The 15,556-nt window shown below is 47.7% G+C and overlaps 1 protein-coding gene across 10 annotated transcripts in view; it reads right to left on the bottom strand.

The window, feature by feature from the left end:
* The window catches only part of NSD1 (nuclear receptor binding SET domain protein 1), a 146,595-nt gene extending 135,300 nt beyond the window's left edge, over positions 1-11,295 (bottom strand). The window contains exons 1-3 of one of the 10 annotated variants that reach the window (XM_019450436.2): positions 11,167-11,294; positions 9,120-9,233; positions 8,290-8,379 (exon numbers count right to left, since the gene is read on the bottom strand). In XM_019450436.2, the coding sequence (XP_019305981.2) occupies positions 8,290-8,379; positions 9,120-9,149 (120 nt within the window). In that variant the 5' untranslated portion in view covers positions 9,150-9,233; positions 11,167-11,294. Of the gene's footprint in view, positions 1-8,289; positions 9,234-10,091; positions 10,219-10,367; positions 10,652-10,687; positions 10,786-10,919; positions 10,942-11,166 lie in introns of those variants that run through there. The other 9 variants (XM_053907121.1, XM_019450439.2, XM_019450437.2 and 6 more) reach the window with 9 other exon arrangements.
* Between the last annotated feature and the right edge of the window lie 4,261 nt (positions 11,296-15,556).

Here is a 15,556-nt window from a genome sequence, read left to right as displayed (position 1 = left end):
CAAACAAACCTGTAGATAAGGTACTAGCCCCAATTTAGAGATGAGGAACTGGGCCTCAGAGATTAAAGGGACTTCTCCAACTAAACAGGAAGAACAGTACACACTCAGACACACTCAGAGATCTGTTCAATTTAAGACCATTATGATTTGGGGTACCTGGGTAGCTCAGTAAGTTAAGTGTCCAACTCTTGATTTCGGTTCAGGTCATGATCTCGTGGTTTGAGATTGAACACCACGTCAGGCTCTGTGCTGACAGTGTGAAGCCTGCTTGGGATTCATTCATTCTCTCTCTCTCTCTCTCCCTCTCTCTCTGCACCCCCTCCCACTCACGTGCTCTCACTCTCTCTCAAAATAAACTCAAAAAAATAGTAATAAGACCACTATGATTTAATATCCACAATTAAAAGACTGAAAAGTGAGGGGGCACCAGGCTGGCTCAGTCGGTGAAGCATCCAACTCTTGATCCCAGGGTCATGAGTTCAAGCCCCAAGTTGGGTGTCGAGCCCACTTAAAAAAAAAAAAAAAAAAAAAATTACCTTGTTAAAAGATTGAAAGTGAGAATGTGGAGAAAAATATTAGGATATTAGGAAACTCAAGTTCAAAGACCTTAGAAATTGAGTGCATGAGGAGATAAAGTCAAAAAAATTCTGAGGTTTTAAAATTTGGTACACCGAGGAGAAGAGCTGACAGTCCATTCATCACCTTCCTATCTAAAACTTACTTCCTGGGGCACCTAGGTGGCTAAGTCAGTTAAGCCTCTGACTTCGGCTCAGGTCACGATCTCACCTCTTGTGGGTTCAAGCTCCACAATGAGCTCTGTGCTGACAGCTCACAGCCTAGAGCCTCCTTTGGATTCTGTGTCTCCCTCTCTCTCTGCCCCTCCCTGCCTCTCAAAAATAGATAAACATTAAAAAAATTTTTTTTAATAAGTAAAATAAAATCTACTTCCCTCCCCAAGTTGTACTGCTATAATAGCACCATCCACCCTTTCCTTTGGTAACTATATAAAGGACTACTACAAAAAAGGCATCATACTACATACTGTTAATATGCAACGATGAATCAGACCAAGAGGATAAAGACATGAGCCAGGGGAGGGTGTGAAGTAAAGCAAATCTAATCTATTAGTAAATAGTTCAGTCTGACTGAACCCAGAACACCTTGGATATAGCATATATGAGATTTGAGAAAGTCAAGAAAGGGTCCTATCAAAGAGACACTAAATATGGGCTTTGTTTGTTAGGTAAATAGGGAAAGAAGTGAGGCACTGAAGGTAAAGCTTTAACCAGAGACCTAGAATTTCTCATTTTGGAGGTCAGAAGTAATTTTGGATAAGACAGACTGGAAAGAAAAACTATATGAAGAGTGATAAAAACCTCATAGTAGAATGGGAATTAAGAAATGAAAAAAAGACTGGAGAATCTGTGTAATTTAGAAATCGCATAATGGAGTGCCTGGCTGGCTCAGTCGGAAGACCAGCATGTGACTCTTAATCTCAGGGTCATGAGTTTGAGTCCCACGCTGGGTGAAGATTACTTAAATAAAAATTTAAAAAATAAAATAAAAATAAAAACTTAAAAAAAAAAAGTCAACTCTTGGGGTGCCTTGGTGGCTCAGTCAGTTAAGCATCCAACTTCAGCTCAAGTAATGATCTCGCAGTCAGTGAGTTCAAGTCCCACGTCAGGCTCTGTGCTGATAGCTCAGAGCCTGGAGCCTGCTTCAGATTCTGTCTCCCTCTCTCTGCCCCTCCTCTGCTCATGCTCTTTCTCTCTCAAAAATGCATAAACATTAAAAAAATTTTTTTAAAAAGTCAACTCTATAGGATGACATACAAGACCTATGTTTATACTTTACCTCCTCACAACCCCATTCTCCCAGATTCCTATCAAAAGAATTTCTTGGCACTTCTATATCCTACTCCTTCTAACTTACTGGCATGCCTCTGTTCAATTATACATAACCTTTCTGTGAAGTTCTTCAGGATTACTCCAGACATGCCACAGTACTGTATTTATAACACCTATTAAACTACTTACTATTCTGTATTGTCAATGTTTACACTGGTGTTCCTTAAATAGTAAAGTTCCTTAAAAACACAAAGTAGGTCTTACCTTTTAATACTAGCAGTGCCTGGCACAGAGAAAGCACTCAAATGTGGTTTGATCATAAAAATGAGGGACTCCAAAGTTTCCAGCCTTGAAATGAACAGGAGGATGATGCCGTCATTAACACAAAAGGAAATGCATGTTTGGCATAAAGGATAGGTTCAAAATTGAATATGATATAAATAGAAGAGAAAGTTGGTTGGCGATTAGAATTTCTTGGTCTGAAGCTCAGAAGTCAGATCAAGAGCATTTTCACACAGCAGAGTAAGAATAAAGTAAATCCATGAAAGTGGATGAGACTGCAGAGAATCAAAGAGGAAGAAAAGACAGTGAGCAAAGAAGGGCTGTTTAAAGGAGTGGTGGTCAAATACTGCAAATCTAATAGGGTAAGTATTGAAGTGTCACCTGAGACTTATAAAAGAACAGTTGCAGCAGAGTGGAGGATATAGAAGCCAATCCACAGAGCTTTAAGGAGAGGTTAAAAAAGCAGTTAACTCTTGCAAGAAATTCACCATTAAAGGGGAAAGATCATTGGAAGGGTTATAGGATACAGGAAGATGCCTTTAGAATAGGAAGGTATCATCCCGTTTTTAGGCAGAAAAAAATGATGAAGTAGAAAAGTAGAAAATAGACTCCAGAAGAGGAAAGAGGAATGAGTAACACCAGGTCCTCTAGCAGGGAGGACATGAGAACAGAACATGAGAGGTATGGAGATAGGATCTATTTTCTTCTTAGACAGGAAAGAAGAGGGCAGAGAATTGCTGCAACGATGAGAAGAGCAGAGAGAATCTGAGGAATCATTGTCTCAGGGACCACCACAAGCCATACAAAGATCATCTGCACTCATCTCTCCTTCTTTCCTCAAATCCAGACTCTGATTTTGCCTCCAAACCAGACAGCCCAAAATGGCTGCCAATTTCCCTCCTCTGAAATAATCTTTTCGATTTACCCTCTCTTTCTACTACTAATTCTGCCCATGTTTTTTTGTTGTTGTTGGGGTTTTTTTGGTTGGTTTTTTTTTTTTTAATGTTTTATTTCTGAGAGAGAGAGACAGCCCATCAGCAGGGAAGGGCAGAGACAGAGGGAGACACAGAATCTGAAGCAGGCTCCAGGCTCTGAGCTGTCAGCCCACAGCCCAACAGGGGGCTTGAACTCACGAACCATGAGATCATGACCTGAGCCAAAGTCAGACGCTTAACCGAATGAGCCACCCAGGTGCCCCCAAGTCTAAGTTTTAACTACTATTCCAACAGACTCTGACATCCTAAGGTTGCCTCTATTCTCCCCCAGCCAAAGTTTTTCAAACACAGATTTCATCAGATCACTTCTCAGCTAAAGTCCCTTGCTGGCTCCTAGTCCTATCACTTCAACATCAAATGCCACAGTCCAAATTTTTAGGCCCTATTACCAGACTACACTTATCCTACCCAACCAATCCTCAACAAATACTTCCTGAAAATACTATGTTCACTTAATTCTCTACATGCAAAATACCCTTCTAGGAGGTACCTGGGTGGCTCAGTCAGTTAGGCATCCAGACTCCTGATCTCAGCTCAAGTCATGATCTGTTTGTGGGTTTGAGCCCCACACTGACAGCGCAGAGCCTGCTTGAGATTCTCTCACCCCTCTCTGTGCCCCTCCCCTCCTTGTGCTCTCTCTCTCAAAATAAACTTAAGAAGACGTAAACAGCTTTCTAAACCCAACCAAACCCAACCCAGCCAAAGCCAATTCAAGTTCCACTTCTTCCTTGAAGCCTTGACTACTCTAGGTTTCATTCATCTCTCCACTCAACTCTTTAACCACTTAAACATCCACAGCATAGAACTCAGTACAGGTGGGTAGTTTTTGAGTACTTTGTAAATCCCCAAGATTGTATAGGATTGTTACAACGCCAAAATATCTATTTTTAAATGGCAAAAAGAAGCCTCTATTCAAACATCTTTCTATGGACAATATAGTGTCTATCTCCACCTAATAATGAACTACTATTACAGTGCCAGTCAATTACAAGGTAAAACTGCAAACAAATCTGGCAAAAAGATGCTGTGTTTCGGGGCGCCTGGGTGGCTCAGTCGGTTAAGCGGCCGACTTCGGCTCAGGTCATGATCTCGCGGTCAGTGAGTTCGAGCCCCATGTCGGGCTCTGTGCTGACAGCTCAGAGCCTGGAGCCTGTTTCAGATTCTGTGTCTCCCTCTCTCTGACCCTCCCCCGTTCATGCTCTGTCTCTCTCTGTCTCAAAAATAAACATTAAAAAAAAATTAAAAAAAAAAAAAAAAGATGTTGTGTTTCTTGAAATCAATGTAAATAATAAAGAAAAACCACTCTGATTACAGGTATGGAAAAGATGATCTAGGTCAACCAGTAAACAAGTGACAACTGACAACAATAGGACAGAAACTTCAAAAAGTGACATGATAAACATCAAAGGATTAAGATATGTTGGGGCGTCTGGGTGGCTGAGCTGGTTAAGCATCCAACTCTTGGTTTTGGCTCAGGTCATGATCTCACAGTCTTGAGTTCAAACCTGACGATGGGCTCCTCAATGACATTGTGGAGTCTGCCTGGGATTCTGTTTCTCTCCCTCTCTCTCTCTGACCCTCCGCCAATCACTCATGCACTTTCTCTCTTTAAATAAACTTAAAAACAATGTAAGTCAATGACATAACAGAGGGAAAATAAAACAAGATCAGTAAAATAGCAGTTACCACTGAGTATGCAGGCATTTCTACGATTCTCTCTTCTTTGGTATATGCTTGAAATTTTCCATTGTGGACATTTTTTTTCTTTTTAAATGTTTATTTATTTTTGAGAGAGACAGACACAGAGTGTGAGCAGAGAAGGGGCAGAGAGACAGAGAGACATAGAATCTGAAGCAGGCTCCAGGCTCTGAGCTGTCAGCAGAGAGCCTGATGCGGGGCTTAAACTCACAAACCACGAGATCATGACCTGAGCTAAAGTCAGATGCTTAACTGACTGAGCCACCCAGGCACCCCTATTGTGGACACTTTTAAAAGAGAACCTTACTCAAACAGATTACCTCACTATTTTACAAAAATTTAACCTCATTATAATCATGAGAGAGTGAAACAAAATAAAGTATGTCACCTCCCTCTTATACAATTTCACTGGACAATTTTTTTTTAATTTTTTAATGCTTATTATTTATTTTGAGAGAGAGAAAGAAAAAGGAGGAGGAGCAGAGACGGAGAGATTTCCAAGCAGGCTCCACGCTACTAGCACAGAGCCCCACACAGGGCTTGATCCCACAAACCTTGAGATCCATGACCTGAGGCAAGATTAAAAGTCAGCCGTTCAACTGACTGAGCCACCCAGGTGCCCCTGGACAAAATTTTTTTTACTCTATTTGATTCTTGCCTTATTTTAACAAATAGTTGCCATCACAACCAAAGTTTTGATAAAGGTTTAAAAAGTTTATTTTCATATTTCTTCATTTTAATTTTTCGATATAAAATCCTAAGTAAACCCTTTTCTCCTTATTATGAAATTTTAGTTCCCACTGTAAGTGGATTCATTTTTAGTCACCTTCTTTAGATTAAAAGTACAATATGTACATCAGACTATCCTGGAGCTAGCTAGCTACATCCTAAGAATTTTGAGTATCCCTAAATTCATGAATACCACCACAATTTAAATTCTCCATAAAACATCTAAGGGAAGAGTAGAAAACAAACTGCTACAAACAGCCTAGTGAGTAAACCAGGCCCAGCCAAGAGTGTCAGAGACCTTCAGAAGTCACTACAGAAAACCAAGAGTACTGAGATAATTCTAGGATTTCAAGGGTTTTAGTTTTGTCTCTAATAATCTCAAGTGCCTTGAAGGATGACCTGTCTTTTATGACATCTTTCACTACAAAGCTATGAAGATCCAATGAGACAATACAGACCAAAGCACTCAATAAGTTGTAAATTATTGCCTGTTTAAACTTAGCTCTGGGACCAACTTTCCTTCAGTATTTTATCAAGTACCTACATATTATTAATCACTATACACTGCATACGTTCACCGGCAGGAATTAGAAGGTGTCAACCCAATTAGATATAAAAGCACCAAGTCAGGATTATTAACTATAATGACAATCATTATTCACATCACTATATTCAGATAAAATAACTGAAAAGCAGAGGATAAACTGAAGAGGCTGCTTATTTATGGCAAAGGGCAAACAGTCTGCTTATAGCTAGACAGACAAAACAAGACAGTATGATTTTGAATCATGTGCCTTTCTCTAACTCTATAAAGGGAATTTACAGTCCTAATAACTATATTACTCTCACCAAGAGAATCAAAGTATCACATAACAAAAAATACCAACAGCATTTGCTAATGATTTTCTAAAATTTCCAGCCCTAGGCATAGAATCTAATGCAGAGTAAGTAAGTGCTCTATACTTGCTGCAATGAATCAACTGTGCAGTAATCTGTATATATTAAGTGTGTAGCCATATAGAATTATTTTTAATTACACCTTTCCCAAACTATGTTATTCAGCTAAATTTGCAGTCTAACACTGACTTCACTATTTCAAATCTTCAGCTAAAAAATATCAAAGGCAAAAATCAAAGCAATACACTGCATCCACGACCTTAAACCAAAGGCCTACAATTGGTTACTCGCCTCTTCAAGCCCATAAAGTCTTTAAGCAATTTATACTTTCTGCCAGAAAAAAAAATTTCTATTTATATACAATTTTGCTAACTCCCATTTTAGATACATAACATACTATCTATAGGCTCCAATATTTTCAATTGTTTATAATAGAGCCAATATTCCAATGACATCTCTTTGACAAGAAACAGATTTATGTGTCATTATATATATGCTTCTAGAGAAACATCTCCACTGTCAAATGCAAGATTTTATGTAAACACAAGGGCATCACTATATATGTAAAAAAATTTCCATGTGAACCCAAGAAAGAGTTTGTCTAAGCTGCCAATAGGTCACCAGCACAACTTATCCACCCTAAAAAATACCAAGGACAATACAGACTCAAAGCGACTACCAAAACAAATTTTTAAAATGTGCAACTGCCAACTTAAGAAACCAAGGAGTACTAAAGCATATTTAAAACATGAATCAACAAACAAAAGCAACACACCCACATTCTCTGTGACTTTAAAGAATATCAAGGCTATACGGTAAAGTGAATGTTTAATGCACTCAAAACAGTCACCACATACAATTTTTTTTCTGATTAAATTTTTATATAGATTGCAGAGGCATGGAAGTAAGGAGATCCTCCATGGTGACACTGCAGGTGACCATAACAATACATCTGGGGAGAAACAAAATCAGAATGAAATATTTAAAGCTGAGAAAAATTTTTTAACAACCAAGAAGTTTGATTTTAAAGGTGATGAAACTGAGGCTAAGAGAACTGAGCATTCCGCTAACTATGGACAGTCCAAGAAATTCTGTATAAGATCAAATAAAAAAGAACTTTATCATTTACCACTCGTTAACAATACACAGCACTACTAAATAACAACTCAAAGTAGATTTTCTTCCGTTTCTATACACTTACACATACCACAACACACACACACTTCAAAATTAAAACCTAAGTTCAAGAGTCTACTCTGATGGTGGCAGTTACCTACAGCAATAGGATACTATACCTTCACAACAGGTAGTTCAGAAAAACTGGCCTAATTTAAATTTTGACTGATGTCCAAGGTCTTCTCATCTTAGCTACTTTCAATTTGTACCCAAAATGCACTTCAATGTGAAGCAAGCATCACCCCATCAACTAAAAAAATACGCCAGCCCTTACGTAAAAAAAGAACTCTAGGAAACTAACTGGTTCACCTGCACTCATGATACCAGTACGCCAAAACATTTAAAAAATAACTAAGTAAAACTAAACAAATGTATGCTCCATCTTGAAAAATGAAATCTGAACTCAATTAAAGGCCCTTAAAAGTTTTAACTCTTAGCCAGTCCTCAACTGAGAGTTAACTGGAAAAATCTGAGGGAAAAAAAAATCATACAACAGAGATAAATTTAAAAATCAGAGTAAAATCTCCCCAAAAAGCCTATCATTAGTAATAGGCACTCAGCTGTGAACTGATAAACAACCAAAAACCAATCAGTTATGTTTCCCTTTAAGTTGCCTGTATATATACACTTATGTATATATTTAAGTTGTACCAAAAACTGCTTACAAATGGCAATTCCTGTGAAGTAGATGATGATGAAGTTCCAGGTAATTCTAGCATGTTTCCTAATGTACTGGTACTGGAATCTGGATCATCCTGAAAAGATAAATTTATTGAATTTAATTGCTCTTCTATGGTAACGTTTGTATCTCCTAGTGAAAAGGGGGCTGGGAGAAGGGCTGCTTTTTCATTGCTGCCGTCCACTTCATTTCTTTGCTTATTTTTCTGTGTTTCAGTTTGAGGAGCTAATGGCAAGAATGGCGATTTGACTGCACCATTTCTACTCTCTGATGTGCTGTCTTGTTCATTTCCCATGGCCACGTCTACACCATTCTCTGATTTAGGCTCATAATTGCAGGTGGCATTGGTCTGAGTTTCCTCAAAGATCTCCTCTATACTCTCATCCTCTGTGACTGGCTGTTCTGGGTCCATTTCAGAATCTACATCTGCATCGTCCACACAAGTAAAATTCTCAAAGTGCAGAAAGCCATTCTTGATAGTCTTTGTTACTTTTACCTGGAGTTCAGGGGAGTTATTACAAGAGGGTTCCTGTTTCATAGCAAGTGCTGTTGGACCACCAGGACTCAAGGAAGTGCAAACAACTGGCGACTGAGCTCTTGAATCACTTTTTTCAGGGTCTTGAAAGGATTCTGATCCATCAGCAGACCCATTTAAATACTCTACATTGATCATGGAGGCCAAATCCTGTAGTCTCCGCAGTGGAATGTAACAAGATGGAGAATCTTGTCCATAAGCATTTTGGGATGTTCCACTGGCAGTCGATAACTGCATAGTACACCCATTAAGTGGCTCAGAAAAATTGGATTGACCATTACCGAAAGGGCTGTCCTTGTCTTCAGGGGCATCTAAATTCACTGGATTGGAAAAGGGCAGCAGACAATTTCTTCTAGGTAGTTCACAGGTCTGATCCATCCTGGGCCAGCATCAACCTGAAATCCAAAAACAGCAATTAATCTTAGTTTACAGGCCATTTGACTCTTATCTTCAAAATGGCAGCCACTTCTGAAGGCCTAGTGGCCTCAATGCCTTTCTGCTGCACTTCCATGGGCGGAAAAAGTTCCCCAGCTGACGATGGAAAAATGGCCTCGGTGAGCCTCCGCAAACTCCATCTTCCCGGAGCTGGGCAGATCTTGCCACATGCAAACAGCCCGTCCCTTTTTCCTGCACTGCAGACTGGTGGACAGTTGGGCTGAACTAACATTAAAATCCCTTTGGCAGTAGAAATTCCTAAATCTCAAACAGAAATTGTCCTCCCCATCCCCCGCTGGTGGGGGGGTGGGGGGTGTCCAGCGGCCGGATCTCCCAAAGGGAGAGGGCTGCAGGGTTCGAAGGGGGCTCCCGGACGCTGCACAAAAAGGTTACCCTCCTCCTTCCTGGATCGCTCGGGCGCAGCGGTCACAATAGCGCTGCACCCTGCGCCCAGCCGGCACTGAAGCCTTTGCAGCGGCCGTGCCCAGGCCGCAGGCGAGTCGGCCTAAGCGGGTGCACCCCGAACCTCGCCTTTCAGACTGCAAGACTGCTCAGTCCACGGCTGCAGGGCCCAGAGGCCACGACGCGGCAGGGGGAGAGAAACAGAGGCAGCCGGCGAAGCCGAGTCAGGGCAGCAGCAGCTGCTACAGCTTGACAAACATGGCTGCTGCCGACGCCGCCGCCGCCTGCCCGGGCCGCGCTCCTTCCCGCAGCCGCGGCAGCACCTCCTGGCCGAGCCGATCGCACTCATCAATATTAAGCAGCAAGCAAAGTTTGCTGCAGGAGGGTAGCCGGCCCCGCGCCCACCAGCTGGCTACCTGTGGGGAGGCGGAGGCCGAGGTGCGCGCGGGAGGCCGGCGGGGCACGGGCCGCGCGGGGAGGAAGTTCTCCGCGGCCGGGCCGGCTAGGCCTGAGCCCGGCTGGTAGTGATGGAGGGGGAGGGGGCCCGCGGCAACAACGCCGCGGGCCACCAACACCGCGCCGCGCCCGGCCCTCACCCGCGCCCCTCACCTCACGGCCACCACCATCTTCCCCGCCCGGCCGCCTCCTCCCTCTTCGCGCCTGCCCGCCACCCACCCAAGCGCACTAGTTACCGTGCCCCGCGCCCCCTCCCGGGCCGGCTGGGGGGAGGGGGTGACCCTCATTACACTGGGGCGCGAGCGGAGCTGAGGGGAGAGAGCGGAGCCGCTCGCTGCACCCCCCCTCCCCCCCGCGTCTCTCTTCAGGGGAGAAGGCAGCGAGCGCGACCTGCCCCGGCCTATTCCGCCGCCGCCTCCTCCTCCTCACACCCCCACCGCGCGCGCCCCCGCGGCGGCGCGTGCGACCCAGCGCCTCGCGCCGGCCCGCGTGCGGCTGGGGCACCGAGTGCGCGCGCACCCCTTCCCCCCACCGCGCGCGCGCTCCCTCTCCTCACTCTTCGGGGTTCAGGGCGGGTGAAGTCGGGCTCGCGAGCGCGCCGCCCAATCAGCGGAGCCGCCGCTGCCGCCCCCTCCCCTCCCCTTGCGCGCCCGCTCGCGGCCCGGGCCTACGGGCCGGCCCGGCAGCCCGGGCGGGGCCTGAGGCAGGCTCCCCAGGGGCCTCGCGCGCCTCCCCGGAGTGTCTGGGCCTGCGGGCGTCGTGGGTGGCACTCAGATCCCCTCACCTACCTCAGGGCGCTACGCTGGCCCCGGGCTGCACACGGCTCCTGAACCCTACCCGTCTCGAGCCCCATCCCCGGCGGCACCTGGCCCGGCTGAGGCCTGTCCGACCGCCCAGCCGGCCCCGTTCGGGCCCGCGTCAGTCCCAGCCTCCATCTTAGGTTACAGCCCGGCTCCCCATCCACTGGGCACCTGCCCTCAGCTCGCTCGGCTCGGCCCGAGGCCAAGGCAACCCCCCTCCTACCGCGGGGCTCACCTGGGGGCTTGGGCTGGGGTCTTCGAAGCCTCAGGCCCCGAGCAGGCGTGGCCGCAGGTGAACCCCCTGCCCAGCCGCACCCCAAACCCACACCACCACCACCACAGACCAAGCTGAGCAGGAAACAAAATGGAGGCAGCAGCTCGGGTCTGCCTCCCAGAGCCAAGCTTGTGCAGCCCCAGGGCTCCCTCCTGCCGCAGGCCCGACGCCCGAGAAGCAGGGGGCTGGCTCGTTCCGGGGAAAACAGGCAGCCGCCCTAGAGCAGCGCAGTCAGGCTGGGGACTCGGCCCTGCGGTCCCCACAGCCCCTCACCCACCACCCCTTCCCTTCCCCCTCCTCCCTATTTCTCTCCCTCCCCCTGCCCGGCCTTGCGGGGTGAGCGGCGATCGGGAGCCGGGTCGGGTCGGGTTACCCGCCCGGGCACTGGCTGCCCGGCCGTGGCCTCGGCCGGGGGATGAGGCCAGGCGACCCCCGCGCCGAGCCCACCCCCCGCACCGGAGCCGGGCAGCAGCCTGACTGCGCGCCCGCACCTCGGCCTGCCGCCGTGCGGCCCCCGCCCAGTGAGGCCGTGTCCCCAGCCCGGGTACCACCGGGACGAAGCTCCCTCACCACCCCCGAGCCCAGGGGTCCTCGCTGCCTCGGGCGGGGCGAGGGGAGCGCTGGGGGGAGGGGTCCACTAATCCCTGCACCGCCTCCCGCGCCTAGTCTGGGTCTGGGCCTGGCACGGGGACTCGGGCCGCAGGCGCGGGCGGGCGTCAGTAGGTGTGTGCGCGCGGGGCAGGGGACGCGAGCTGGGGGCCCGGAGGGGCCGCGCCTCGCACCGCGGACGCTGCAGTTCTCCGCACCCAGGCAGATGGCCCTCTCGTGCCACAGCCGCCCAGCGCAGGCCGCTTGCTCCGCAGCCCTGATCCCCCGGGAGCGCGCGCCTCGCCCCTGCGAGCCGGGCTTCGGGACCCCGGCGGAACTGCGCTGGGAGGGCGGACCGCCCGGCTGGCCCAGCCAGGCCTAATGGCCTAATCGCCTAATCCTCGGCCTGGTGTGCTGTCTGCTCCCAGGGCGTCTTGGAACTCGAGGCCTGCACCCAGCGCGCGGGGCCCCGCAGCTCTGGCCTAGAGCGGCCGCGACGCGTCCAACCATCAAAGACGGCGTAAGGACAGGTCAAGGAAACCAAACCCAGCCTCACCCCGAGACTCCGGCCCCCTAAGCCCTTCCCCCAGTTCTCTCTGACTTCGTCGCCCCCTGGGCTTGAACTCCGGCAAAAAGCTCACCTCTGCAGCTAGCTGTTAACCTAAAGTGCTAAGGGCATCCTCGCTGTTGAGAGAAAACCACAACCTACCGCCATAAAAATCCCGCCTCCTCCAGAAAGCCTTCTGTGATTAGAGTTAACTCCATCTCAAAGCTGAGGGCGCCGCCCTCGAGAGCCACGTGACCATGAGTCCTCCCTGAGCTTAGTAAATGTGCATAATTATTGCCCCAGTGGAGTGTTTACCCGCAGCCCTTCTATCTGTTAGCCGTGAGCCCACTTGGGAGAAAGGCCGCTTTTGGCCTTGTCCTGCGCGGCGTCGGCACGGGAGTCCCTAAACGCCACCCTTAATCCTTCCCCACCTTTCTCCCGGAGACTGGTCCCCGTAGACTAGGAGTTCAGGATGCCCCTAATCTCCTACTCTCCAAAGCCCACAGTCCAGCCCTGGAGACACGCAAGTAAACAGGTCCATAGCACACCGTGTAGGTGCTGGGATGCAGCCCCTGCCAAGACACCAAGCAGGCTTTCTTAGAGGGAAGATGTCCCCTGGAACCAAAGTAATGCGCCCCCACCCCCACCCCCGCACTCCAACTATGACCCCAGGGGGCCTCTGAGGTACTCTGAAGGTTCCCAGGTACAAAGTAAGGTTGGTAGTGTTCTGTGCACTAGGACCAGCCAGAGAAAAGCTGGGTCTACACCACAGGGTCCTGCCCTACAGGGACCAGCCCTTGCTCTGCTAAGGAGTCATTCCTGCCAACCCCATCTGGGCAATTCAGTGGGGAAGCTTTGACTGTTTCCTTCTTCACACCTAATAATTTGAGCTAAGCATTTCTGACTGACAATTACCCCCTGCCAATTGCCCCAATTCATCAAGGCTCCTCTCAACATTTTACTTTCCCACAGACCAACCTGAGGGCTTCAGAGCTGCCCCTGTCTGGGCTTGAGCCAGTCACTTAACAGCCCCAAGCCTCAGTTTCCTCACCTGTGGCAAAATGAACAGGGGTGGCTGTGAGGTTCTTCCAAGGGAAAGGTAAGTTTTAGGAGCCTGTGCAGACTAAGCACCTGGTGAATGCTGAAATGTAATTCATTGCTTCATTCAGCAAACAATTTCTGCTTTCTGGTCAATATGCTGGGTGCTGGGAAAAACAAAGGACTAGATGCCTGCCCCAAGAATCCCCAGGCCTCAGGAAAAGACAATTAAATAAAGGTGCTGAGTATGAAGAGGTACGGGGACAATGGTTCCTCCCAGAGCTGACCTCTGGACATCACTGCTCTACGGGAAACCCTCTTTACAACTTTCCAGCCCCCAAGAAAAAGCAGTAGGGGTTAAAAGGGAGACAGGCAGCTGGATGAACAGGTTACTGGAACCCCAGGGTAAAACTCTTGGACTTTCCTGCCTGTTAAGTAGAATTTGGCTGCAATGGTCTCAACTACAACAGCCCCCTCTGGGGCCTCCGCATCCACCAGGCCCTGGCCAAGCGCCTCATGTATGTTTGTTTTGGGTTGAAGGGACCCACAGGACCACATATTCTCACAAGGACACTGGCTCTTGAAGTCAGAGAAGAAGGGACAGGATTTTGTCCTACCCTCCTCCTCATCTTTGCTCAGGGACCTTTTCTGGCCCTGTATCTCTCATCCTTAAGACTGAGATTAGAATCAAATACGTGCTAAGTCTCTGCTGTATGCTAGACACCATGCTGGGCACTTGACGCACCTTAGTTCCTTTAACCCTTCAGCAGCCCTGTGAAGAACTGAAGTCCAAAAGTTTAAGCAAGGTGTCAGAGTCTTAACTGTCACCTGGTGTGCTTGGCCTCATCTGTTGCTCTTAGCTGGCACACAGATACCGTCTTTAAGGGCCCAACACAGTGCCTCACCCACAGGTGTTCAGGAATTTGAGTGTCAGGCAGTGAGATTACCTTAGCCTCAGTTTCCTCATCTGTGAATTATAGTTACTGATAATTCCTACCCTGCTGAGATAGATACCTGTCAAGACTTTTGGCCAGTGTACAGTGACCCCTTTTTTCTTAGAACTGCCCCCCTTTCATTCATTAATTCTACAGATATTTATTAAGCTCTCCCCTCATAGCCTTGTGAAGAAGGCAGATATATAAAAACAAAGTAGAGAACTGAACAGTAAGAGAGAAGCTGAAGGTGCTGGGGGATTTGGGGAGGCCTCAGGGGCAGTCAGGGAAGCAATAAGAGGTCTCAGGTAAGGATAGGAAAGGCCATGGGTGCCTGACTATGCAGGGCCTTGTTGTTCAAATTAAAGAATTTAGGCTTGGGGCACCTGGGTGGCTCAGTTGGTTGAGGGTCCAACTTGGGCTCAGGTCATCATCTCGCTGTCCAAGTGTTCAAACCCCATGTCAGGGTCAGTGCTGGCAGCTTGGAACCTGGAGCCTGCTTCAGATTCCTGTCTCCCTGTCTCTCTGCCCCTCCCCTGCTCTCACTCTGTCTCCCTCTCTTTCGACAATAAACATTAAAAAAATAATAAAAAGAGTTTTTAAAGAATTTAGGCTTTCTCTGGAGATCAGTAGGAAACCATGGAAGGTTATGGATCACATCCATGCAGTACAAAGCTCACTCTGCCAGCAGTGTCCAGATGACATTGATACTTCCTCTAGAAACACTACCCTGGCCGGGGTCTTGCCTCTGGGATATGCTAGAACTGTCATATCAGTAACAGTTGTGGCTTCTCCTCCTTTGTTCCAGATATCCTCCAAGACACCCTCTCATTTAATCCTGAGTTGAGCACTGTTGTTCTCCCCATCTTCAAGAGAGGAAGCATGACTTTGTCAAAACCAAACTCCTAACCCAAACTCCCAGTTCACACTCTTCATCACCACTGGACGTGAACATCATCTGCTTTCTGACTAAACAGCCAGGTCTGGTGGGGAGGTATGGAGGCCTTTGCTAATTAGTCCTAAATGCTGCTGGTAAACACCACAATCATCCCTTTTTATGGGTCTAGGGGTTGGGAATTCCTTTCTCTGCCCACTCAGTGGTTTCCCCAGAACTGGATCAAGCTTCTACTTAAGATCAAGGAAGGATTGGCCACATCTGAAGCCATATAGTTTTCCAGCAGTGTTTCCTTCCTACCCCAAATACCAGGTTTCTCTCTGCTAATCTGACCCTGTAGCCCCAGCCTGA

The sequence above is a fragment of the Panthera pardus genome, unplaced genomic scaffold (genome assembly GCF_024362965.1).
Source record: "Panthera pardus isolate Hobbes unplaced genomic scaffold, ASM2436296v1 HiC_scaffold_2, whole genome shotgun sequence".
Taxonomy (NCBI): domain Eukaryota; kingdom Metazoa; phylum Chordata; class Mammalia; order Carnivora; family Felidae; genus Panthera; species Panthera pardus.
This window is presented reverse-complemented; position numbering and strand designations above follow the sequence as displayed.